We start from the raw sequence: 27,591 nt of genomic DNA, 5'->3' as shown, positions 1-27,591 counted from the left end.
TGTATTTAATATAATTTGTTTATTACATTATTTTAAATAAATGAAAAATTTACATTCATTTTTTTTATCCGATTAATCGATTAATGGAAAAAATAATCGGCCAACTAATCGATTATGAAAATAATCGTTAGTTGCAGCCCTAATGGGTACACTATTCACAGGAAAAGAGAATAATCTCTGAACCGACATAGCGCAAAAATGGCAAAATTGCTCCGGGCTTTGAGGTACCAAAAACCCATGGGATTGAAGGGGTTAAAGAAACAGATCTATTTAGCAATGCCTTATGCAGCGCCTTCAAACAGTATCAGCTCCCCAGGTTGGTGCATGTGGAATTTTTTGTTAAATTGGTAAGGTGAAATGTTTGGATAGGGCTGTAACTTCCATTAATCTAGTAGGACAGATGCCCCGGGTGCTAGGCCAGGGGGGCATGTAAGTCATCAGCAGCAGTTCTCCTTCCCCTTCTGGAAGAAGATGTGACATCGGTACGGGTCAGACCTTCAACGCTGTCCCAAGAGCCTTCGTTGCACTTCCATGTGCCAAGCGGTCTCTTACATACAACATGGCGAACCCTGTCCTGTAAAATTATGCTCTGGAGTGCCTGCCATTTGCATTAAATGTTTGTTTCCAGATTAATGCTTGTGAGGTTGTTTGTCTTTTATTCTTTCTTTCTTTCTTTGAATTCCTCTTAAGAACATCCATACAATAATTTAGTAGTTAGTAATTACACTCCCTGTCTTTTTCTGACTTTGCCCTTGGATATGGTCACAAATGTGGAACGGATGTCTGTGGGATTGTACATTTTTGCGCTTGTAACACTAGTTGTGGTCAATTAGGTATAAGATGTATTTATTTCTATTTAAGTATAGCTTGACCTAAAAACCTGAGACAGAAATTTAATTAAGCTTTATGTTGGAGTTTATGCTCTTAAAAAAAGGGTTTTGGATAAAGTTAAGGTTCTAGGGAACTATCCTCTAAACGGTTTAGATCTAATATATACGCAATATGTTTTTGAAGGAAACTTCACTGCTTTGTTACTTCAATTCTGGGCAAAATATAATAAAATTAAAGTATCAGTACCCCAAGCCACCCCATTAATGGCTACCATCTCTCTCTGCGCAGCGCCAGTATACGATGTCTGATCCAGGTGTTCAGTGTCCTAAAGGCGTGCCGTGCCTTGTAATACATCCTATGGAAGCTGTGCCTCCGTAGTGTAAATTCGAGATCTCCCTTGTGTTCAGTAGTGGTTTGCAATTATTATATTACCAAACCAATACCTTCTGTGGTCTTGGTAGTTTTTGTGATGTTACTGTTAGGAACACTCATCAGGGAGACTCTGAAAGCTTGGGGAGTACATTTCTAAAATTTCCCATGTGAGCCCCTTCCCAGTCCTGTATTTTTTTTATTTTTTTTTATATATATTTTTTTACAAAACATTTCTTTAAAGTCTCTTTAAAAAAAAAAACTTGACTTAAATGTAATGGTTCCTAAGGGTTTCTGTTCCATGTTATTTTACAATGTGCAATGCAGTTGGCATACCTCATTACCATGGCAGGGTTCAAAGGCAACTCTATTAAAGGTATACAGAACCCATAAACAACCTAGGTATAGAATACGGAAAATCTTACTATTCCATTACAAGTATTCTCCTTCATGCTGTAGCAGCTGCTGTCAGACACGCATGTCTAGAATGGATTATTTTTATCCCTATTTATAGGGAGCAGTTTGAAAGTGAGCGGAAATGGCATACTTTTATAAGAAAGCCTTCCATTGTTCCGAAGAAGAATGATTGAATTGCTTGTTTGCTGATTGGAAATAGCATTACGTGTGTTACCCATGCATGGATCATTTAATGGCCTACATTGAACAGGTTTTTACATGAACCGTAGCTGCTGCATCTGCATGTAATAACTCTGTTACATATGGTCGTTCAATTTTCTAACCTCAAGTATATATATAATTTATGGATATTTCAGCTTAATGGGGCACACACGTATTGAAGGATACTTTAAGTAAAGCAAACCTCTATGGGGTTAAATGGGTTAATGCAGCCTTTTTAGCCCTATACAAATTGTCATAGGTTTGCGTATAATATTTTACATTTAATACAAGTGGGATGTTAATACTGAATTACATTATATCTGAGGTGCATAGATGTGATCCACTATGGTGTTTGAATACTTTTACCCTGTGTAGTATATACTAGTTTTTAACGAAGTTGACATCGGTATTGCGAGTATAGGGCTGGCCTTTTTTTGTACGGCATCAGACAGTCTTCTTTTGTCTTCTTTTAATGTTAGACATGTATTACAAATTCATAATACAAATTTTTTTTATGTATTAATATAATATAAATAAGGAATACAATCCATATCTTCGTTACCATATACTGACCCTAGTTTTGAAGTCAAGTTCATATTTGGTATATAGTGTAAAAAGAGTTAAAAGCTGATTTCACATATGTATGTTGAACGTCAAAAAAAACTCTTGCATTCAGTAGTCTCTAATATTAGTTACTGAAGGATAGATGGGGGGGGGGTGTTTAAGCATCTTTATGACGTTAATAGCAGTACATTTAAACATGCTTTTGGTTTTTGCCCCCTTCTGGTGATTAGCATTATAACCGGCCCCTGTGATGGAACCTGACTAAGGTCTGTAATGTTAAAGGCAGATGTGTGCAGATGCAGGAAATTAATTATATGGGGGGTAATCTCAGGGCAGGATTCTCCAATAAAGTTGACCGCTCCTGGTTCCCCTGTATTCAGTGAAGAAAAGTAGTAAGGTTTCTGGCTGGTTGTACCTCCTATCCCATTGGCTACAAGTGTTAGATGCTCAGTGGTTGTTCTGCTCTTTTCGTACTCCCTCTTGGTTAATACAAAGCAAAGTCCCTTGGTTTTTATTGGTCCGTTCTGGAAACCAACTTTTTATCTTGATCATTTTGTAGTTCTGCTCTGTATGAATACATGCAGCTTTTGTCAATAAACTAGTTCTCCTAGTGGAATCCCCCTTGATTAGTTTTTGGGTAGTTTTTCACTATTTGCAAAAGCATTTACTTTAGTACGTCCGTGGTAGCGCTCTCCATGAGTAGGCATAAAGAGGTAAGTCCTAAATCCTGGACTTACCTCTCTGTCTCCCTAACTCCAAGAAGGAGGTGGGGTAGAGCAGGGTCGCGTAACCTTGCGCTCTAGACAGGCTGAGGATTCAGAGGATAACTGATTTGGATGTATTTGGATAGTTAGTGTAAGTGTGTGTGTGCATGCTTGTGTGAGTGTGTGTGTGCATATGTGTTAGTCTGAGTGTCTGGATGTGTATGTTTTGTGTGAGTGTCCAGGTATTATTGTGTGAGTGTCTGTGTGTGTTAGTGTGAGTGCCCTTCTGACAGTGACAGTTTAGGGACTGATGGCAGCAAAAGGGTCTGGTAAGCCTAGTACCGTTGGAGGCCCATTTAGCAGGGACAGTCATTTGAGAACAATGTTTTGGGGTGAATGGTCTAAAACTTTGGGCCAAGCCTTGTAAGATGACTCTCTTGAAGCTTTGTTGCAGGTTGTACTTCTTTGTGAATATAAACAGGTCAAGAGTTTTAAAATGTATCAATATTAAGTGTACTTCTTCACAGAGCTTAAATAGCCATTAGTATAGCCCATGTTGAGCACCAAGCACACTGGTAAAAGGCTATTGTACTTTATAATTGTTCGTAAAGGGCCCAAGCATATTCATGCTTCAGGGCTCTATGATGTTCTACCTTTACATGTTTTAGTATAAATTGCACAGTGTTCCCTGTATATAAATATAATGACTCGTTATTCCCGTTTCAGCCGGGTATAGAATGTGGCTCTCCTGAAACAGATGTCTAGTGTATACAGTGTTGTGGTTTCCCTTTTGTTCTTTAGCTCTATTGCCTTACTGATGTCAAACAAGCAATGTCTGTGACACCCCAAAGGCATGTAAAAAATTAATGATGTGTGTGCTCAAAGAGCTGGATCGTGTCAGTTGTTGTGTGTTTCTTTTTCTGACAGTAATGCCAGAGCAAGCAAGCTTTTCATTAGGTGCATACCCAGTGACTGACTGGCGTGATCAAACATCCTGGTTCCAGAACTGCCTGCCATAGTCTGTCATGCACCCATGCTTACTAAAATGAATTCACAATTTATTGTATGTGGAAGCGTGACAAGAGGGATTATGCACAATATGAAGCCACCATTGAATAAAACAAACATGCTGTGTATGTGTACACAGAAAGGGGAATTGCCAGGTTACAGGTTCTAACAGCACTTTAAAGGTGCGATTCTGCACAGACAAATTCCCGAGTGTTAAGGAAACAATATGTATCCTCAAAAGCTTTAATAAAAAAAAAATAATAAGCATCCCATGGGAGAATTTGGAAGTTGGGTTTTGAGCGTTCAAGAGTTATAGGTTTGTAGTTTATGTATCTACATGTATGTATGAAAATATTTTTTTTCACTCAAGTACACTGTACATTCTCACAAACGCCATGTATCTTTTCACATATGTATGCACGCCATTAACTAAACATCCTATACAGCTGCATCACACAATCAGAATCTCCCGAACTTATCTCTAACAAACAACATTTCTGCATCTGGACTACACATTTTATAAGCATCTAGGTGCACGAGAACGCCATCCAAAAGGTAAGCACTTAAAGCACTCCAAGGGGTTAAAAATAAATTCAATTTACTAAATCCATTCCTCTGTTCATAAACACAAAATATTTTGTATTTAAAAATTGGAATGAATTGGTATATTGCGTAATATACTGTATTTAATAGGAATCTTTAAAATCATAATTAGGGGGCTACTTAATATAAGCATAAAGCTACATTCATTTTAAAAATGGAAAAAAAAGTTTTTTGGGATGTGGTTAGATGTAGCCCATTGTTGTCATTTTACATGCAGTTATGAGATAATTTGACTTAATTTTACACAGATTAACATATAAACACATTTTCTGATTATATACATATAACTGCAAGTTTTAGAAAGCTATTCTAAAGTCCGCTGAACATTCTGTAATAAACTGGGGCATTAGGAGAAAAAAGAAGAGCCAGGTTTGAGTCCAAAACCCGGGGACGTTTAGGAGCTATGCTTATAGCAGGCTTAACAGATACACACCTTGTCATGTCATACCACTTGAATACTTGGATATATAGGAAGACCTGCAATCACCTGCAGGTGTTACAAACAGCAGAGAAGCTGCGTACAAATAGGAAAAGCAGGTACAAAGGGACATAGTGGGAGGGAAGATAGTCCGTGTATGTCTATAAGGTAGTTTGTCAGCCTGAATGCTTACCCCTGCAGAGTTAAATGTAGGTAATGCTTGTCCGTTTCAGTAAACAGGCTGAGCAGGTGTTTCCTTTGTCACTTTTGTGCAGATAAAGCCATTGTAGTTTTCCTCTTACTTTGAGGTATGTATATACCATATATATTTTATATATATATATATATATATATATATATATATGTATATATATGTATATGTGTGTGTGTATGTATATATGTGTGTATATATAACCAATATGTATATATTTATAATACTGCACTACATTCCAGTGAATATATTAAGCGCATGTGTTAAAATAGTGGCTGACACATTTTTGGCCCTCTGTTTTTGCCAAGTTACAAGGTCTGCATGCCAATAAATGGCGCAGTTCTGTCCCTATATAGAATTGGTTCTTGGGATTGTGTTCAAAAAAGTATAAGCTGGAAAAAATGAAGTCATTATTGGGTCTGATAAGGCCATAATCAGTTGGAATGGAAAACCCAAACAAAGCCTTCTCCTTTTAACTTGCTGTGTAACCGAATACAGTTTCTTTAAAAGTAATTAAAATTCAGCCAAAATTATTTAATGTATCAAATGTACTCTCTCTTGGGCTCTATGGTCTGCTACTTGGCATCTTAATCCTATGGAAGCCATAAGGCTATATTTAGTTTTTCACACATGGCTTCTCCATTTTGGCTTTTTTAAAAATAAATCATGATACTGTGGTGGTGGTGTTGTTCATCTGAGGCGGTATTTACCGAATTTTTAGACCTGCTTAGGAACAGATGATTGTTATTATGTCCTATTAAGTAAAACCATAGAATTCAAAGAGGGTGTACTTTTGTTTTCACACGACTGTATCTGTGTGTGTGCATGTATATATATATGTATGTATGTATATACCTATATGTATTTCAGCTGTATACAAATGTTTAAGTAGCCTGTAAGTTTGAGTTTTGGTCTAATGTTCCTTTGAAAAAGTCAAAACCTGTGCAATGACGACGTTAAGTCTCTGTGCAATGGGCGAGCTGAATTCTGAAATTCAGCCTCCCCTTCTTCTAGATTGCATGGGAGCGAGCAATTTGTTACAGACTCCTTGGCACTGGAATATCTACTCCCCTTCCACCTTCAGTCCTTGCAGAAGGTCATGTCGAGGGTTATTCTTTAAAATGCTGATGGGTACCTAGAGACTTTAATAACGTGTTACTTCCTTCCTTCCTTTGTGGCTGAGATGTGTTTCCATATAAGAATTAGTGCGTCCAAAAGAGCTACATATATTTTCCTGTCATCTTGTATTTATTTTAACAAATTTTAACCACAAAACTTTCTAATCAGCATAAAGTATTAAATGATTGTCAGAGCTTTTCCACAGAGTTTGGATGCAGTTAGGAGCGTTAGAATGAATTTGGAAACATGCCAAGGACGGCTTCGCCCCCAACTTCGTCCAACTCTTAACAATTGAGGCTTAATCTCTACTGGTAGTGAAATTATTTTCACATCCACCAACAAAGTTCCCACCACACCTAAAATAATAAAACAAATGAAAAACTTTTTTGTTTTGGCTGTATTTATAGATTTCTATTGTATCAAGTAAAACTAAGGTGTAAAATCTAACTAAAGAAATTAAATCACTCTATATCTATAAAAGCACACACAGATGCATAAAATGGTAAACTAAAGAGATAACAGTCCGAGCTCAGAGGTCTGTTATTTCCCTTTGAAGAAGAGACTTCTGAGGTTCCTGAAAGTGTAAAAATGTATCCTCAATAAGTTATGGGTTGTAACAGACATATGAATATTCAGCACCATGGGTTGTGTTGTATTGTGTCAGTGGTTTGAACGAGTTGGATGACCCTTTTCATAAGAGGCTCTGCTTGTCTCAAAAGTCTACACTTGATCTCATTTTTTTTATCACAAGCACCTGGTTTTCTCTCTTTGTTCGTTCTCCCAAACCATCCTGCATTTTACCATAACGATAATAATACTTTGACAAGGTGCTGTCAAGAAAAAAATTGCTTTTGTTAATGAAACTGACAATTCCACAGTTGATCAAATACATTTTTTGGGCTTATCTAAAAAGGCACTAAAAGTCAATGTTTTGTGTTACAGGTTATTAAATGCAATTAAACCAGGACTTGTGAAAAAGATCAACAGACTTCCAACACCCATTGCAGGATTGGTAAGTGATGTGGTGTGTTAGTGTTTATGTATGTATATATGGATGTGTGTATATATATATATATTTATATTTAAATAGATTACATGTTAGATGTGGGAGATTAGTGGTCCAGGGTGATTTTATAGGCTGCGTTGCTATATGTGGACATTTTATTGTCAAATTACATGGTGCACTATAGTCCCATTGTCATTTGTAATATACCAAGTCACATACAGAAATCCATCATGCCAGTAACACTATAACTTTTTTTTTTAGCATACAGCACTCAAATTACCATATTATCATGTTAAATTATCCAGTGTCCCAGGCAGGCTCCTTAACAAACAGCAGCCAATGAAAGTACTTTGTAAATACTTTAATATGCATTCACTAAAGCCAAGGAGAATTTTCCCTGTACTGATTGACATCTCCAATGAGAGCATTTTCTGTGCATGTGCACAGGGGCCCTTGTTAGAACCCCCACCCCAGAACCCAGGTTCAGTAAACATTTTTTTCTTGCATATCCATTCATCACTTACGTAGAACAATGGTTAGAATTTAGACTTGCAGTGTCTCACATGACTTCGTAAGGTTCCCGATTCACATACTGTTTATGGCTTCAGTAAAATGCTTGTAGGTGGATTTATGTGAACGTGATTGTATGTTGTCATGTTGTAATTTCTAGCAAGGATATAAAAGCTCTTATCAGCAGGTAACAAACCACGGCCGTTACTAGCAGTGCTTTAATCTCAAAACCACAGACCCGCTGAGTCTTTGTTTCAGGCAGTTGTAGTTTTACACGCTCACTTTGTGTCACTACCGTAAATCATGAATTTTGAAACCCGCTTCATCAACAAACTTGCAGACACCTATGTTGAAACATGTTATGTTTGTATGTTCAAAACACAACATGTGCATGAACTGTTGCATGTTGAAATGGTTTACCAGCTGAGACTTGTATTAGTGCCTCTTTTCAAAGCGATTGGGAAATAACTGAATGTGGATTCTAAGGCATTCAATACAGTGTATGCACCTGGCTTGGGTTAGGTGTATGAGAAATATACATGTATAATTACTGATAATTGGGTTAAAAGAAAAGTCCTTCAAGGCAAACTTTCATTTCTCTAAAGTCCTTCTAACCAGCTGTTAAGACAGTCTAGTGTCCCATTCAACCCCGTCAAATCGCGCCATATAACACCACCTTGAGTGCTTGAATCAACCAATTACCGGCCAGAAAGTGCTCTCTTTGAAATTACTGGGATCGCTTTCTGAATAGCTAGCCACATTTGTATAGTAACTTAGAGTTTGAAGGCAGATAAGAACAGCTCAGCCCATTCAGTCTGTTTTTCTTGCTGTAAAAACCTCATGCTTTAAATGGTCCCTGGTCTTGTCTTTTACATCCTGTCTCTGAATTAACCTGTTCCACTGGGAGTCTATTCCACTTATCTATGACCTTAGTGGGGAAAAAACATCCTCACGTACTTGTATTATAGAGTTTTAGGTATGTATAATATGTACACATGAGTGCTATATGTTAAACACAACGCAGTTGGAACTAAAACTGATTCAAATATCTAAAAATTGGTAACCTAATATAGCAGAATTGAAATCCTCTCAAACACCAATCTATAGTAGGATTCCACACACTTTATTGACTAATATTATTGTGTGCAGCACCTTTTCCCATTCCGTTTTATTATGAAGGTTACCCTGAGATTGTTTTGCAGCCATGAAAATAGTTTAAAGAACTGGGCGTGACGACACCGAATATGTCCACCGCACAAACGTTAGGTTGTTTTTCCATTAGCCAGTTGACTGTGCCCTGAATAACCATCCCTGATCCATTCCCCCAAAATAGCCTGATCCTTAATTAAGACCCATTGGAGCCCAGATGTCTGGGAAGAGTGAGAGTAATGTATCAGACACCCTTGATTATGCGGGTCCATACGCCGCTTTTAAATCTCCTATTCAGCTGAAGGAAGTCAGATTCTAATGAAGAATCTCTACAAAAACAGACATTTCCTATACAAACCTAGCCTGAAGGATGAACGAGTCTGTTTATACAGCATGGTCTTGGAGGGCCATACAACATAATTATCTGACATTGCCCTAGCAGCCCTTACGTTGTCATTATGCTATTATACAATTGTAGTTAATTAGCCGGTAATGTAATCAGGACACGCTAATCCTGCCTAGAATTGCTTCTTAAAGTGTATGTGACATAGACAGTGCCATCTTTAGCTCTTAATCCGCCACTTCTAATATTTTTTAGACTCCTGTTCCTATTCACCCGTTCTTTTTAGTATGTTTATATGTAGATGTTGGGAATAAGATACTTTACCCTATCCCAGAGCAGCGCCGCTACCACCACTTCTGCTCCACTGCTGACATATAGCTTTGTATCCTGGTGCAGTGGCGTCTCCAGCTTTCATATTTGGGGGGGCACATGGGGGGCCAGGGACCAAAGTAGGGGGGCCAATTATAAAACGGTACATATAATATATATATATATATATAATATGCGTTAGACGTGCATTTTTAACTCCTTCATATGTACGTATCTCTTTGAAGTGATTGAAATATGATTTTAAAATAACAGCTGAACTGGCAGTTATTTTTCATTCTTTAATATTAGACCCTGCTGCCGATATATAGAAATATTACACCCTGCTTCCGATATATATTAATATTAGACCCTGCTGCCCATATATATAAATATTAAACCCTGCTGCCAATATATATAAATATTAAACCCTGCTGCCAATATACATAAATATTTGCCCCTGCTGCCAAAACATATATAAATATTTGCCCCTGCTGCCAATATATATATAAATATTTGCCCCTGCTGCCAATAAAAATATAAATATTTGCCCCTGCTGCCAATATATATATATATATAAATATTAGACCCTGTTGCCAATATATTTTATAGTGAAAAAATTGGACCCTACCCAAGCATTTCCTTGGGCCCCGCTCAATGCTCCCTTGCATGCAATCCCTCCCTCCGCTACCACACCAAAAATTATTTATATATTTGCCACACTGACTGCAGATCAGGGGAAGACAGTGAGAGTCAGTCCTTCTGACTGCACCATGACATTGAGAGGTCCTCTCCCCTGTAATCATCCCTTTGTCCCCTCATTCACTAAACCATACCGCTCTTACTTACACCCTGTAGTTCAGGTATAGATCAAATAAACAACACATGGAAACAGCACGTGCATGTATAGATCAACTGAATAAATACAAACCCTGTATTTGCAGGTATACATAATGGAAGCATAGCATAGCAGATACAGATCAACAGAATAACACACAAACCCAGCTATACAGGTACAGATCAACTGGAAATCACATAACTAAGCATTAACAGTATAGATAAAACCCCCTAAATTACAGGCATAGCTCACAGGATGCAGCTTACCAGCCCTGGTGTCCACACTGCCCACATAGAACCCGACCAGCACCAAAATAACATTAACAAATTACAGTCGAGAGTGAGCCAACTTTGTCCCCAAACAGCCCGCCCTGACACCAGTACAGGCTCTGCAACACCGACACCCAAACAGACACACCAGGACAGGCTCTGCCACACTGACACCCAGACACACACACCAGGACAGGCTCCGCCACACCGACACCCAGACACACACACCAGGACAGGCTCCGCCACACCGACACCCAGACACACACACCAGTACAGGCTTTGCCACACCGACACCCAAACACACACACACACACACCAGGACAGGCTCTGCCACACCGACACCCAAACGCACACACCAGGACAGGCTCTGCCACACCTACCCCCAAACGCGCACACACACCAGGACAGGCTCTGCCACACTGACACCCACATCCAAAATGCTTTCCACACTGGTTTGCTGTTTGTTTTTCCCCCTTGTGTATTGATGCCCCCGCCAGCCCCCCTTTGGTTTTAATGTATTTCCCCCCCACACCCTTGTGTATTGCCCCATGTGGATTTGTGCCCCCAGCCAGCCCCCTTTGTACATTATGCCCCTTGTGTATTGCCCCATGTGGATTTGTGCCCTCAGCCAGCCCCCTTTCTTTGTGTATTGATTTTTGTGATGTCCCCAGCCAGCCCCCCTCCCTTGTATATTGATGCCCCCCCGTTGCATTGTTAATGACCCATGTATATTGAACCCAGCCACTCACCCCCCACCTTTGTGTATTGATTTATGTGGTGCCCCAACCACCCTGCTGTGTACTTATACCCCCTAGCCACCCCCATTTTGTATTTAATTGTTGTCCCAATGCAGCACCCCCTTGAATATGGCTCCCCTTCCTCCTATTAACCCAACTTTTTAATTTTTTTTAATACTTATGTTTTTGCCGCATCCTTCACTGCTGCTGTCCTCCAACGTGCTCTTCTACCTGTCACGAGGAACTGTTCCGTGTGACTCCGCCCCCTTGAGCGGCCCATCACATTGACGAGTCACACGGAACAGGACACTGGGCGGCACTGTGCAGGCACGCTGGCCGCTTAATGATTTTAAAGCGGCCAGCGTGTCTAACCGCCGCTTTAAGACTCGCAGCCACATCGTCTGCAATGGCATCTCGTGTGCCGGCCACTTTGGCCGGCCCACCGCGGATGCTGCGGGCATTAAAGACGGCCACTTAAATGGGCGGCCGTTTAATGTTCATTCAGGGGTGCCTGGGGGGCAATTGCCCCCTGCCCAGCCCGCCCCTGCCTCCGCGTCTATTAAAAAAAAAAAAAGGAAAAAAAGACGGCGTTTCAATTGGGGGGGCACAGCATGCTGTAGGGGGGGCCATGGCCGACGCCACTGTCCTGGTGGTCTGCCAGCCCGACGCCAGGCGGAAGTAAGTAGTGATATAAATCTATAATTAATCTGCATACTAGCACCGCCAATTAGTTCTTCCCTGCATTCAGTGTTACTGGCAGAAGAAGCTTGGTCGGATATATCACGGTGCTTCAGGGTACAGGTAGGAAAGGGTTTTTACATTAGGTAGTTTGTTTTTAACATTTCTTTTGACCATAATCTGAATTAAAGCAATGTCTGTCAGAGCACCAAAACATTCTTAGAAAAGCCTCCATGTCTGCATTCAGGCTTGAGGAAGTTCAGTAGTTTGGAGACATGCCACCAGCCCATGGGGGTCTTCTCTCAGCACAGCTGTCCACAGAACTTCATGGCATTTGCCACCGTTATTCATGAAAGCAACTTAATGTCAAACAGTAATCATAGAGAGAGACTTCCATAATCTGCTGGAGCAACTGCAAACGTGTTAATCAAATGCTGTACGAGTTTTTATTGAGAATACTCATGTCTTATTTAACATCAGTGTTAATCTAATTATGTACACCATAAAATTGAAGGTAATGTAAGCGGTAGATGCCAATACAGTGAAATAATTTGCCCTTGTAACAGAAATCACACAATAACTGCCTGCTGTGCACCACAACAGGCAAGGTCTCTGTCCAACCAAGGACTATTGTGATGTTTGTAGCTCTGCATCTGAGGCCAGGGCTGCAGGATACTTCAACAGCTGCCTGAAGTCTACTGTGCTGGGCCTGAAGTATCCAGCTGCTGCAGCAGCCAGATGCAGAAAATCCCAGAGAGTCTGAGCATCAGAAAGACTGCCAGTAGCTAACCGGGACAGGGACGTACCTAGAGTATTTGGCACCTGGGGCAGATCCTCTATGTAGCACCCCCCCACTTTAAAATTGCATAACTTCTATCATCATATACTGAGGCAGACATTGACGGTGGTACAACATACATCCTATCACTATATCCTGAGGCAGTGGAACAGCATAACTACTATCACTATACACTGAGCCAGACACTAGTAAAGGATAACAGCTATCATTATATACTATGTGGATGGTGTATAACTGACTCCCTTCCATGAGTCTATACATCCCACATATAGCAGGGCAGCACTTTACCTGTGGTGGTCATCAATATGAAAAACTTATACATGTCCTGGAAAACACAGCCGATGTGGTCACCCTGAGACATTGACATAACTTTCATCACTACATACTGAGCCAGGCACTGATGGTAGTACAGCATATCTCTCACCACTATACACTGAACAAGACATTGACAATAGTACAGGATAACTCCCATCACTTCCTCCCGCTCTCACCCGAGGCGAATAGCTCCCCAGGCCCCCCCTAGGTACACTATTGAACCAGAATAATAATTTAACATGTAAAACACTTTTTATTTTTAAGGATAGTTCCAAGTGGGTAGCTTATTACACATGGATGCAAACAGGGCCGGCCCGACAATGGAGCCGAGTGGGGCAACCGCTCCAGGCGGCACTTTTGAAGGGGTGGCACTTTTGAAGGGGCGGCACTTTGCCGCCCCAAGCCCTTTTTTTTTTTTTTAAAAAGCGAAAGAGAGAAAGGGGCGCGAGTGGTTTTCGCTTACCAAGCTGTCAGTACCCGCTCGGCGCCCCTCGCTCTCTCCTCTGCGGCGAGTCTCCCTGTTCGGTCTCGGTGCCGGCTTGTAATGCTGAGTGCCGGAAGATTTCCGGCGCTCAGCATTACAAGCCGGCACCGAGACCGAACAGGGAGACTCGCCGCAGGACTGCTGAAAGGTAAGTACAAGGGGGGGGGGGACGGAGGGAGAGGAAGGGTAGATAATGGGGGGGGGCGGCAGGGACGGAGGGAGAGGAAGGGTAGATAAGGGGGGGGGCGGCATTTTAAAATTCGCCCCAGGCGGCATTTTGCCTTGGGCCGGCCCTGGATGCAAAATAACATGACCCCTACGTAAAACTTTCCCAAATATATAGTACTAAATAAATATGCGTATTGTGTGTGTGTGTGTGTGTGTGTGTGTGTATATATATATATATATATATATATATATATATATATATATATATATATATATATATATATATATATAATGTATATTAATCCTAGAAAATATGATGTTATATATAATATGAGATTTTAGCTTACTGTGACATACTTGTGAATGTCGTTAATACCAATCCTATCACAAATTATTGTATAGAGAGCGATCATTAATACAGAGGAAATCTCACCGTGAGTTCTTTTAGTTGCATACAAAATGCCATATGAAATGAACATTAAAAGTCGAAGTACATTATAATTGAGCACCTGCCAATATAATTGTTAGATTCAAGAGATCAACAATTGCTTATATTTACTAAAAGAAGAGTGCATTGAGAGTTTTTTCAACTTAACTACAGTAAAAAGAGACAACCAGAGTGAGTTTCTGCTCCAGGAAGAGCTTGGCTGACCCTGTATAAAGTATAGCCGAATTTTAGGAAGATTCTTTGCATGGTTATAGAGGGCCATCCCAGAAGTTCTTGCTCGTGATGGCCCTTCGTAATGGATGAGAAGTGAGAAAGTTAATCCAAAATGTTCCTCTCCTCACAACCCTCCCTTTAATAAATAGACCCCAAAATGTAATTGCATTGAAGGCTTTCTATAATGAATAGCCCTGACTCTATTTAACAGTCAGGGCGGCATGTGGTTGTGGGGATAGAGGGGTCATGTAGCGGTCCGGTTATATATAACAGGTTAGGTCAGAAGTTACATAAAAAAAATAAATAAAAAAAGTAGAAGATTCTAGCTACGCTCGTGCCGCTTAGTTTGCCCCGCTTTTTGCGCTCGAGGGTGTCTCAAGCCACTTAGTTAATCGTGCTTTTGCCTACCCTGAGGTAGAGTGTGTCTTGCGCTGCGCTCGCGGGTGCCTCGCTGTGTGCGGGATTTCGCCCTATAAATAGAACCTGTTGAGGTGAGTTCCTGTCACACCTGCGGCAAACTGCTAGCTGTCTGCACTGACCTCTTTGAGCGTCTGGTGAGCAGCAGCATAGCGGGAGAGCCAAGGGTACGAAGATGGAGGAACTTCTAAGGCGAACACCCTCCCACCCAAAAAAAATTTTGTTGTAGCTTTTATTGGGGTTAAGGTTGCCCTTTTCGTAAAATAAAATAAAAAAATTCATGAGAAAAGAGGGTGAACCGGTTGTATTTGACTGTCCTGGCTATAGGGCGAATGGTTTTTAAGTAGTTAAGTATGGTTGCACTCTGGGGCTTGGGCCAAGAGTGCTTTATGGTTATAAAGTTTCTGTTGATGTAAGTAATTTATTATTGATACATTGTAAGCTAAATAAAAGACCTGTTTATCCAATACAAAGTTGTCAGTGTTTTTATGTATTTATGATATGAAAAGAGTTTATGTTGAAGCTGGTTCATTTGTTGTCTGGGGCATATGCCTTACAATCACATGTCTTCTGGTATATATCGTTCCACTACTAGTATCAATACATGTATTTCCTTTGGAACGTCACGCTGCTTCTCTGCTTGAGATTTTGTGTTTTTCAAGATTCTCTTCAAAGACGCTTAGAGGAAAACCTACTGTTTTAAATAATACAAAATCCACCAAATTAACAGGAAGTTAGGAAATGGTCTGTAGGTATAAGCATGTTAGTCGGCATGAGGGTGTGTTTACCTGGTGAGTGCAGTCAGTAAGAGGCACACCATACATTTCAGGAAGCAGATGTCTACAGACCTAGCTTCTGAAGCCATGAACTGTTAATTTAATAGTTTGATTTGCCATGGAAACGCGTTTTAATCCGTTTTATTGCCCCTATAAAATGTGATCTCTGGCAACAGTCTGCTAACAGGTAGAATAGAAACTAGCTGAAATTGACATATATATCTGTCTATCTAGATATTATATATATATATATATATATATATATATATATATATATATATATAATAACAAAGCCTCTTCAGGCATAGTATCTATACATCTGAAGTTTGTTTTTGTAATGCCCACTTATACCCCCGTCATAATAAAATGTCTTGATTGCAGAAGTATTTTCTGTGCACATAATAAATCACTGTCTACCAGATCAGCATATTATGCGAGGGCCCAGTGTTACAAATAGTTCACATTGTAACCCGCCGTGACAATTTCCGTTTCTGTGAGAGGCCTGTCCTTGAATGACATATAACTTTTATTTGGGTAACACTGTGTCTGCTGTTGGCATGGAATGAGTGTCTGCTGGCCTTTAAATCAAAGGGCAGTCATTGTCATTCTTCCTATTCCTTTTCTACATGGCAAGAAGGCTCATGTCGATACGCAAATACATATAGCAGTAGGACCAGGGAAGCGGGGGCCAGCCTTACCACCAAGTGCCCCAGGTACCTTCATCAAGGGGCAAAATGTAAAGCGCAAGGCTAGCACTCAAAAAATACACATGGGAATCAAAGCAGATTTACTGAAAATAGCCACATAATAAATGGGACCAATACAAGTTACATACCAAGAATGACAGATACAGACAGAACAGACTGACAGCCTGTGAGATCCCCCAACATTTTGGCAATAAGCCTTTGTCAAATGTAGGATCTTAATACTACAGTATATGGGGTACGGGGTATAAATACCTTGAAATCACGGGAAAGATGGCGCCCGCCATGTGGGGAATCAGCATGGAGCTGCCCCAATACATGTTCGCAAACAAAATAAACAATATTGGGATGATTGAATACAGGCTAAGTAGGATCAAATAGAAGAACATGTACCCAATCAGACCCAATACACATGAGAATACAATGATATTGCATATTGAACCGGTAGTTAATCAAGCCACAGAAAAAGTTAATGTACATAAATAAAAATGAAGTATATAACATGATTCAATAAAAAAATAAAGTATGAAATACATGTATATTTAATGACATGATCTGATAGAAGCATAGAAATTATTAAGCAGTACATATGTTTAGGGCTGCAACTAACGATTATTTTCATAATCGATTAGTTGGCCGATTATTTTTTCCATTAATCGATTAATCGGATAAAAAAAATGAATGTAAATTTTTCATTTATTTAAAATAATTTAATAAACAAATTATATTAAATACAAACAGCATAATAAAAAAACTTTGATAAAATGCATTTCTTGCCTTTATTTCGCAACCAGCCCCCCCCAATTTATGCACGTTTGAGCCCAGGCTTGCCACGCTGCCTCCCAGACATGCCACGCTGCCTCCCACATATGCCACGCTGCCCCCCACATATGCCACTCCACGCTGCCCCCCACATATGCCACTCCACGCTGCCTCCCACATATGCCACTCCACGCTGCCTCCCACATATGCCACTCCACGCTGCCTCCCACATATGCCACTCCACGCTGCCTCCCACATATGCCACTCCACGCTGCCTCTCACATATGCCACTCCACGCTGCCTCTCACATATGCCACTCCACTCTGCCTCCCACATATGCCACTCCACTCTGCCTCCCACATATGCCACTCCACTCTGCCTCCCACATATGCCACTCTGGGCCCCAGATCTGCCTTATACACCCTGATACACCACTCTGTCCTCCCCAGACATGCCACACTGCCCTCCCCACATATGCCTTATATACCCTATATGCCTTATAACCCCAGATATGTCACTCCGTCCTCCCCAGATATGCCTTATACCCCCCAGATATCTCATAGTCCCCTCAGAGTCACAGACCATACTTTTATAAATAAGTACTGGGTTAATCTTCACTGCCCCCAGGATTTAGATTCCCCTTAGTCTGCCCCCCTTTATCTCTAACTGCACCTTAAGTTAACTTTAATAAATTAATAAAATTAACCCTCAGTCCTCATCATTAAATTAACCCTAAACACCCCATTAACCATAACTGCCCCTAAATTAACCCTAAAGACCCCATCAACCACAGCATCCCCTAAATTAACCCTAAACATACCATTAACCAAAACTGCCTCAAATTAACTCCAAACACCCCATTAACCACAGCTGCTCCTAAATTAACCCTAAACACACCATTAACCATAGCTGCCCCTAAATTAACCCTAAACACCCCATTAACCATAGCTGCCCCTAAATTAACCCTAAACACCCCATTAACCATAACTGCCCCTAAATTAACTCCCACCTCCCCTAACTTTCAGTAGCCCAAATATTAATTTTATACTTACAGTTAGATGAGTGTCCCAGCCATGTGGTTCTGGCCTTCTGGGAGAAGGAAGGGGGCGGGGCCAGTTGTCACAGTGATTACAGGGAGGGACTGGTAAGTAGGAGCTGCTGCTGTGAGTCAGACTAAACGGATTATATAATCAGGGGTATTTTTCAGAGCGTTTGCTCTGAAAAAACCCTCATTTAATAATCGATAAAAATCGATTCAACTAATCGATAATGAAATTCGTTGGCAACGATTTTCATTATCGATTATAGATTTTATCGATTAGTTGTTGCAGCCCTACATATGTTAATCAGCACCAGGATTAAATCAGTGTTGTCATAAAAGGTGACTAAGCGGAGCCCTATTTTGTAGATTAGCGATATGCTAATATAAGAGAATAACCCCCTAAATTTGTAAAGTACAAAACCAAAGAACCAAAAAGGTAAAAACAAAATCATATATTTTTCTAGACAGAGGTGGACCCAAGGGACACCGCATCAAGGGGCGTCAGGCAGTTGTGTATCCTTCCTGGTGGGAAAAGTCTGATGTGACAGCTCCTTTGATGAGTTACTAGAGGCAGATGTCCATTCTAGTGCCCATAGCCATTTGTCCCTCTTTCCTCCAGTGTTCTACAGCCCTAACACTCACAAGAACTTGATGACATACTCATCTAAAATGAGAAATGGGAAGGGTGCCAAAGAGTATTTTTACAATACCATTTGGTGTAGGTCTGGCCCTGCATATGGCGGCCTCTGTTGGAAGCCATGTTAATGTTCTTTGATGTCGCCAGATAGGAGTGTCATACATCACAGGAGGATAATGTTTGAGTATTGTGAATTATTCTTCAATAATTATTCAGGTTTCAGTTGCCCAATGAAAAGGATTTGCTAGCGTCATATTAAGGAAACACAGCTTCATGTTTTTTCAATTGTACTTTAAGGTTAATGCAATGTAAGTGAACATAAAATCATTTTCCATCTGTTTCTATGACAACACACTATAACAGTGCTTTTGTGTCTCTGTATCCTATGCCTGTGAAGGTCCACTATAGGTAATTTGTGGATTTTGTGTTTTTTTTATTTGTGCACGCATAATTTAGGTCTTCCATGCTAAAGCATCTAAAGCTGTAATTACAGAATTCTTCATTGCCCATTGGGTTGTTTTTTTTGTTTTTATTATTATAATAGACCTGTTCCCTTCATACATAATTGACTCAGTCAACAGATTTCATGGAAAACCAGTGGTCCATTTGAGGTCAGTTATATATATAAAGCAGTTTACCGTCCTTTAAGGCTATGCACCTGGCTTGCTATAATGCTTTAATTACTGCATTATGTAGACATTTTAATAAAGCAGTGCTACTCAAATCTAGGTCTCAAATGTTGAAAACAGACCAAGAATTTTGTACATAAATGCCTAAAACCAAGTCGTTTGGTAAATTGTAATTTAGATGCTGGCTCTAGGATATCAAAATATTGTGGCCTGTTTACCACCCTTGAAGGCTGGAATTTAGCACCTTTTGCTCCAAATCAAGGTTTTTGACAATTTGTGCTTGTGAGTTTTGAGATTTTCTGAAAATCTGTGAATAATTCAGTATTTTGGAATCATTAACACAAAAAATGGATTGTATCAAAGCTAAAGACTGCAGGAGTTCTTTAAGCTCCTGGACGTGCAAAGAATGAAAAATGTTCTTCCCACGATGGTGTTGAACGCCCTGGGATCAGTGCAGAGCCATGCTCTTACTCTTAATTTTCTCCAAATTCAAACAAGGCATGGTCTTGCTAAAATATTTATAGACGTGTTTTTTTTAAGATCTACTACACTGTTTTAAGTTGTGTAACAGTTACAAGAATAACTTTGCAGATTTAAAGAATAACAAGACATCGGGGGTTTGGTAACTTACATTTTTCATTCTGACATGAAGATTAAATCTGACTGTGAGCTCCGGAAAAACAAGGAATCACAGATAGACTGTTTGTGATTATATAAAAGATGCCTGCAGCATATTTCGGGAGAATATTGCTTACAAATTCCACATAGGTCAATGTGGTGTACACCAGAAAGATCCAAACTTTTGCTGGCTGGTCCTCTTTAAAATAAATCACATTTTACGATTAATCGGAAGTATTCAATTGAGGAGCACTGTGCTGTTTATCAAGAAGGCAGCAACAGATCTCAGCTGCTAGAATTACATTATATTTTACCTTTCTAGTTTTTTGGTATGACAGGTGGACAGCCCTGCTCCTTCTATAACTGCAAGGGTTCCATTTCAAGAACTCTTCTGTTTTTGGGCTGTGGCGCAACTGGAGATGGACATGTTTTCCTAAGAAGGTGTTTGTCTTGCGTCAGTGCGGGTAGAACATCAGTGATCAACCGAAGACTTACTAGTTGATCTGAAACTTTTAGTTTTTAGGAAAGCACTTCTCTTTACAATTAAGTTTTTGTTTTTCAGTTCAACTTCTACAGTGGACCAGGCTGTTAAAAATGCTTATGAAGCAATCGATTGAGCAGACATTACTAGCAAAGTTAACTCACTCATTATGTTAAATAAGTTGGCTTTGCAAACTGACAAATTAATCTGTGCAGAATGTGTTGTTCTTGTGTTGTGCAACAGCCCTTTGTGTCTTCTGGGCTATATGCTTCCATCCAAGATTTGTATTATTGCCTGAAAAACTCTGAAAACACTGCTTTCTTATAATAATGTCATTGATGCACTCCATGATATTACAGATGTGTTCACCGGAGAGTGGCAAAAGCCAAGAGTTCATGGTTGTTGGTGGCCTCATGTCCAGTCCCTGCTCACAGACAGCCTTGGGGTCTCAGTTACTTTTGATGTGCCTTTTGCAGATGAAAGGCCTTAGTGAGTGAGATTTTTGGCCCCATGGCAGACCCTGTATGGTGAGCACATTCATTACCCTCGCGTGTAACTCTGCTGACTGCTGTGAACGTACGCTATCCAGTTCCCATTTACTGTGTAGTAGATCAGTAGTAAACACATTGCCATAGCTCTGTGTTAGAGATATTGGGGATGTCGGCATAGCCCTGATTCATTTGGAAAGCATAATGAACTTTTCTCCCCTCCACTCACTTCAGTGGTGAGTATTCTTCATATGAAGACTGAAACATGTTTGCAAGTTGATGTTTTGACTTCAGGAAATGGCATTATGGAGAAGACGTAGAGAAGAGACTGTTCACTCTTTGAGGTGGAAGCCTGAGATTAATTCACGAAGAGCAGCAGATTACCATTGGCATCCAGATAGAGCTGTGATGTGTATACTTGCTACCATTGGGAGCACATGTTGGATGGAAGGTAAAAAGTATAAGGTGCTGCAGTTGAGCTGACAGTTTCTAAAGTTTAAATCTACTGCCTGGGCAGTGATTGTGAACATTGCCATTGTGAATACGCTGTATTCTGTATATTCTGTATGCCGTTCATGGTGAGTTTTGGTGGAGCCATGCATTCCCCCTTTAGAAGCTATTACCACATAAGCCAGGAATGTTTTTTTTTAGTCTATAAATGACATCATCTGTTCACAGGTAACCGGGATTTAATGTCCTAGAAACCTCTTTAGTGATAGGATTGGTAACAACTTGACTTGCTTTGGGGGTAACGGGTAGCATTGTATAACTAGATTTCTGTGCTGCCTGGAATGTCATTGCACAGAAACGCAGACGTTTGCTTTGTTGTTCATAAATCGCAATATATAAATCGCTTACGATCCAAAGCAGAGCAGATGTTTTATATAAAAATAACCTTTTTATTGATGCCGAGCACTTTAAACAAAAACAGAGCTTCACGTGATATATATTTTTTTTAACATATAAACATTTGGTGGTTAAGTTTAATTTGGACTATGCAAAGCTGGAAAAAAAAAATACTTGTCCGTGACAGATTGCCCCAACCCAAGGAATTTCTGCCCCGGCCGGCGACTTCCTTGTTTACGCACATCTGATACAGCAATGTGCCAACTTTACCCGTGTGCAAAACAGTCTCAGCCTGCAGCCAGAAATGTCGAGGTGATTTTTTGATCCCCTTCAAGTAAAAAGGAAGGGGAGTACAGCCTGAGGAAAAGGAGGGAAATCTTAAAGGTGCTGTTCCACTTAAAGCATTAATTACTCTCTTAATAATGTTACAGCAAGCAGATCTGTCGTATCTATTATACTTAATCACATTAAAAAGCAGACCTTTTTAAGATGCTTATATGGCATCAGATCATGATTGCCTCCTTTTGTGTCACAGGAAAACTAAGTGTTCCCAGCAAACTTTCTCAAGTAATCGCATGGGTCATATGGAGAAATATTTAGTGCTCAAAAATGTACACTTCCTGAAGGTAGTCGGTAAACATTGACAAAAACATTAAGGACTAAAGAATCCCGAAAGGAAGGAAGGTAGGAAGGAAAATGAACAGGTGGTGTTTTCTAATTAAGAAACCAAAGTTCACCAAGCAGTTTTGTTTCACTGTGAACACTGTGTTTCTATGTCTTTTCGGTGGATTTCACATTATCCCGGAACGCAACTTGTGTTGGTCTAGATCTGACTCAAGATAAGTAGTAACTCAAAATACAGACTTTTTGTTCTCTTGGGTTTTTTTTATTATTATTTTACTGTTCCTAACTATTAGAAAAAGGACAGAACTAGCAATAATGTAAGCTGTATTTTAACTCGCAGATATAGAGCCATCTAAAAAAAAAATTAAAGAACAAAGTAAGAAAACATGCAAACTTTATCTACCCTCTTGGCGTCGGGAACTTTTCCGTTTCCACAAAACACTCATCCAGTCTCCTTAGGTCTTCTCGGTGATTCTAGAGACTGCTGCATTCAAAGAAACCAAGACTTACAGGCCATTGTGTACAAAAGCCATTCAGAATGCTTTCTCTCTGTTAGAATACACTTTTTTATTTGTTAGTTTATAATGCTGATAAGGTAGCTGCTTGTTCTCTTCAATGTATGCAGGACTCGTAAAGCATCCTAACTGTACAGGAGCACAAAAGCACCCCATTCTCGGGGGCTTATCACACAAACAGCATATGAGAATACATTTATGGCGGTTGCATGAAAAGCTTTTTGTCCTTTAGCACAGATTCTTCATGCAGATGCGTTAGCCATGAATTTGTTGTTTGGCAGGGAGATGATGATAACATTTTAGGCTGACATGTCTACATATCACTGTGTAATGAAATTTTAATCTCACAATGAGACCACCCAACCCCTCAGTTTACTGAAAGCTGCTGATATGATTTCTATTTAATTCTTGGCCAGCCTTCTTAATTCTGTATATAGCAATATGCGACAGGACCTTACCAGAGTATATGAAGATCTTAATACCTCCTGAGCGGGAGCTAATATCCAATAAGGTCCTTTGGATGAAGAAGTCAGCCTTGCATGCAAGTTTAAGCTTTGAAGTTTAAAGGAACTATAGCCATGATTAATGAAGTCTTGTTTTAATGCATTTCCACTTCTTGTAGATGAAGTCTTAGTTTAAACTCTTGGACTGTGAAGAGAAGAAAATGAGAGGAAAGAGTAGCCAAACAATGTAACTAAAGAAGGCATTGTCACTTTGATGATGAAAAAAACAACCTATTTTTTATTATTTCCTTGAAGACGGCCCGTTCTTGGATCTGGGCGGATCATTCTGGGCTCCTGTCTGTGGCCATCAGGGTTAAAATAATTCCCCCCAGTGTGCGTCTGCATGAAACTAAAAGTTGGAATAATAGTCTTGCATTTTGATAGTTATTGAGAAATAGTCTATTTAATGTCTAAACATTGTTGCATTGATTTACACAGACATGTTTGGCTTCAACATTTTGCCTCTAGGTAAGAGGTGTGTTGTAAGCATGGCTTGTGCCAAAGTGTCTACTTCTCTGTTATTTCTATAGTAGAACTCCACCTGTTGCTCATGCGATGAAAAAAACCAAGTCGGTGCATAGATTGGCCCTCTGTGGTCTTTGGCCCATTCCCATATACTACTGCTTACATTCACTAGATCCCTTCCCAAATGCCTCTGCCCCCTTCATCTATAACAACTTCTACCAGATGAGTGCACTATTCACAACAACACAAATAATACTTGCTGACCAGAAATGTCATAGGTCTATGACCTGCACACCTAATAGTCTTTTGTGCCCCCATACTGATTATTACCACATCAGTGGCAGCATGTAGTGCCGGGCGTTTCCAGCTGGTGGTGGTCCGTATGGCGGCCGCTGACCGTCAAGTGTTTAAAGGGCCAGTGCTCTCTTGTCAGGACATGATAAATATTTGTTTCAAGAATGGAAGTCAAGGTGACTTTAGTTGTTACAACTTCACCTTTTCTCGCGCATCCTTACCCCTGCACATCCTTACCCCTGCACATCCTTCTATGTGACCTTTGGGTCCTTTGCTCCAAACAAGCTTTCTTGTATTGATCTTAGGCCCCCTCCAAGGCTACGGATATCTAATTTTCATATGAGGCCCGCCACGTTTCTAAGTGTGTGTAAATATAAACATACGCAAATGTCTTCGAACTGAAGAAAGTTCATAAAGGATTTGTTAATTAACTTTTAAGAAATAAGCATCAGGCAATCTTTGGCTTATTGGTTTCTCGTAATAAACATTCTGAAAAGTAATTTTTAATCACCACCTCCATAAAGATGTTGCTTCATATTCAGACATCCCAGCCAGCTGGCAAAAGCATGAGAGCCCTGTAAACATTTGATATTAATGTGGCTACAGATTTTTTTCTTTATACCGCCTTTAAAGCTTGTGTTTTTGTCTTCCTGGCAGATTAAGCCAAACGATTATTAATTTTTCTTAGAAGACCAATGAACCATGACAATTAGCCAAGATGACTAATTCTGTTGTTGCAAGAATACATATTTCTTATTGTTGAATGCTATATAGTGTGATGCAGTCCACAGCAACTTGCTGGAACAGAATACATTGTCGCATGTCACTGAGTCCCTCCGTTCTCCAAAAGCTGGAACTGCACCCTGTTTTTCTCTCTGCATGGTGTTCCGTTCACCACAGTGAGATTTATTCAGCTGCAAGGAGAGTTTGCTGGAGAGTTGTAATTTAAACTTCTTGACTTCAATATAAATTATAAAGGCCCATCCCTGATAACCTTCTAGTGGGTGAATGGCTTGGTGCTATTTAATGTAAACCTTTAAATGATGCAGAATACAAGGCCAGCTCATCCAGTCTTGCAGGAGAATCTTGCCAGTGTTGGTCCATCATAATAATTAGTCATTGCAGCATTTTGCCCAAATGGTGCTCTCTGGTAACGAGACAATACATTCTACAGGGCAGGGACCCCCCTTCCTAATGTTTTCATACCTATTGTACTAAGATTACTGTAAATGTCTGCAGACTACCGTACTTATGACTAGGTGTATTGTAGCTCTTTTTTCATTGTGTTATAGGGTGCATCTGTTACATCTATGTAAAAATGGAATAGAATTGTTAGAAAATAAAAAAATCATTGGTAAAGATGTCACCTTTTGATGAAATCTCTGGAAAGCTTGCAATTTGATGCCAATAAGTATTATCACGTTTTCTTATCTTTGTAACGTCATTGAAAATACCGTATTTGCTCGATTATAAGACAAGGTTTTTTTCAGAGCAACTGCTCTGAAAAATACCCCTCGTCTTATAATCGAGGTAGTCTTCTAAACAGACCTCAAAAAACTGTCCGCTGGGGCCAGGCTGCTTACCAGTGCTTTGGTCGCGAGCAGCGTCTCTGCTACTTTCCTGTTCTCCTGCTGCTAGAAGAGTGTCACATAATTCTGCCTCCCCCTCCTTCCTCTGGGGGCGGGGCCAGAGAAGTTGCTCGCACAGCCAGGCCTCTGCGGAAGTCTGCGAGTGGGAGATCTGCAGTTCGGGTAATGGGGTGGGCAGGGCCGGCCCTACAATGGAGCCGACTGGGGCAAGCGGTTTTTTTTGAAGCGGAGGAGAGAGAGAGGGGCACCAAGTGGTTTTCGCTTACCCGCTCGGCGCCCCTCTCTCTCTCCTCTGCGGCAAATTTCTCTGTTCGGTCTCGGTGCCGGCTTGTAATGCAGAGCGCCGGAAGTGATGTGAATTTCCGGCGCTCAGCATTACAAGCCGACACCGTGGCATCACAGGGAGACTCGCCGCAGGACTGTTTAAGGGTAAGTACCGGTGGGGGGGGTAGATAATGCCGCCCCCCCCCCCGGCGTCGGCGGGGGGCGGCATTTTAAACTTCGCCCCAGGCGGCGTTAAGTCTTCGGCCGGCCCTGGGGGTGGGGGAGGGTTTTTGTGATTAATGTGTGAAGTATGTGTGATTAGTGGAATGAATGAGTATTTAAATGTTTGTGAATGAGTGTGTGTGTGATAGCATGGATGTGTAAGGGGGGGTGGTGGTGGTAGCATGGCATAGGGAGGCTGTACTCACACTCCTATCATCCCCAGGTTCCAGCATGTACTGGCTGCCTTGGCTTGATAGGAGTGTGATTGCTGTTAGCAGTTATAAATATATATATACCTCCAGAAATGCCTTTTAACCCCCTATATGCCACGCTGCCCCATGAAATGCCTTTTAACCCCCTATATGCCACTCTGGCATATAGGGGGTTAAAAGGCATATGGGGCAGAGTGGCATATAGGAGGGTTAAAAGGCACATCATGGGGCAGAGTGGCATATAGAGGGTTAAAAGGCACATCATGGGGCAGAGTGGCAAATAGGGGGTATAAGGCATTTCTTGGGGCAGAGTGGCAACCCTGGGGGCAGATGTGCATAACTGGGGGGGCAGGTTGGCAAATAAAAGGAAATAAAAATATATATATTTTTCTCAATCATAGCTTTTATTAAATCTGAAAACATTGTTTACATGAATTAATATTTACTGGTAAAACTTTTTCCTATAGGGTAGTCTTATATTCAGGCTTTTTGTTCTTAAATTAATATTTAGATTTTGGGGGGTCGTCTTATAATATACGGTACTTGTACAGAGCAATGCTTGGCCACCTGTCATGCCTCCCAATTAGATAACTTACCCGTCTGCATAGAACTCCCATAACTGGCTCGATATGGGCAAGAATATTAGTGAAAATGTGTCTGTGTATGCCCAGTGATCATGTGTAAGAGGACCACTTGGTCTACTCAGGGCCACATTGTGGTGCTGACGGCATGCGGCCCACCAAGCATTTGCACGGTGTGCCAGATTTCAAGTCTTGTCCTGGATTTACTACAATT

General features: G+C 40.5%; 2 protein-coding genes across 2 annotated transcripts in view; both read left to right on the top strand.

The window, feature by feature from the left end:
- The window catches only part of LOC149283271 (LIM and calponin homology domains-containing protein 1-like), an 81,870-nt gene that overhangs the window by 5,947 nt on the left and 48,332 nt on the right, over positions 1-27,591 (top strand). Inside the window, exon 2 of the mRNA XM_089497802.1 lies at positions 7,388-7,457. The gene's annotated coding sequence lies outside the window, so the exon portion shown is untranslated. The remainder of the gene's footprint in view (positions 1-7,387; positions 7,458-27,591) is intronic.
- Positions 1-27,591, top strand: part of LOC149283272 (LIM and calponin homology domains-containing protein 1-like) — a 78,109-nt gene that overhangs the window by 48,285 nt on the left and 2,233 nt on the right. Inside the window, exon 3 of the mRNA XM_089497803.1 lies at positions 7,388-7,457. Coding sequence (XP_089353929.1) covers positions 7,388-7,457 — 70 coding nt within the window. The remainder of the gene's footprint in view (positions 1-7,387; positions 7,458-27,591) is intronic.

The sequence above is a fragment of the Sceloporus occidentalis genome, unplaced genomic scaffold, assembly GCF_023333645.1.
Source record: "Sceloporus occidentalis isolate IW3139 unplaced genomic scaffold, rSceOcc1.0.p SCAF_107, whole genome shotgun sequence".
In the NCBI taxonomy this organism is placed as follows: domain Eukaryota; kingdom Metazoa; phylum Chordata; class Lepidosauria; order Squamata; family Phrynosomatidae; genus Sceloporus; species Sceloporus occidentalis.
This window is presented reverse-complemented; position numbering and strand designations above follow the sequence as displayed.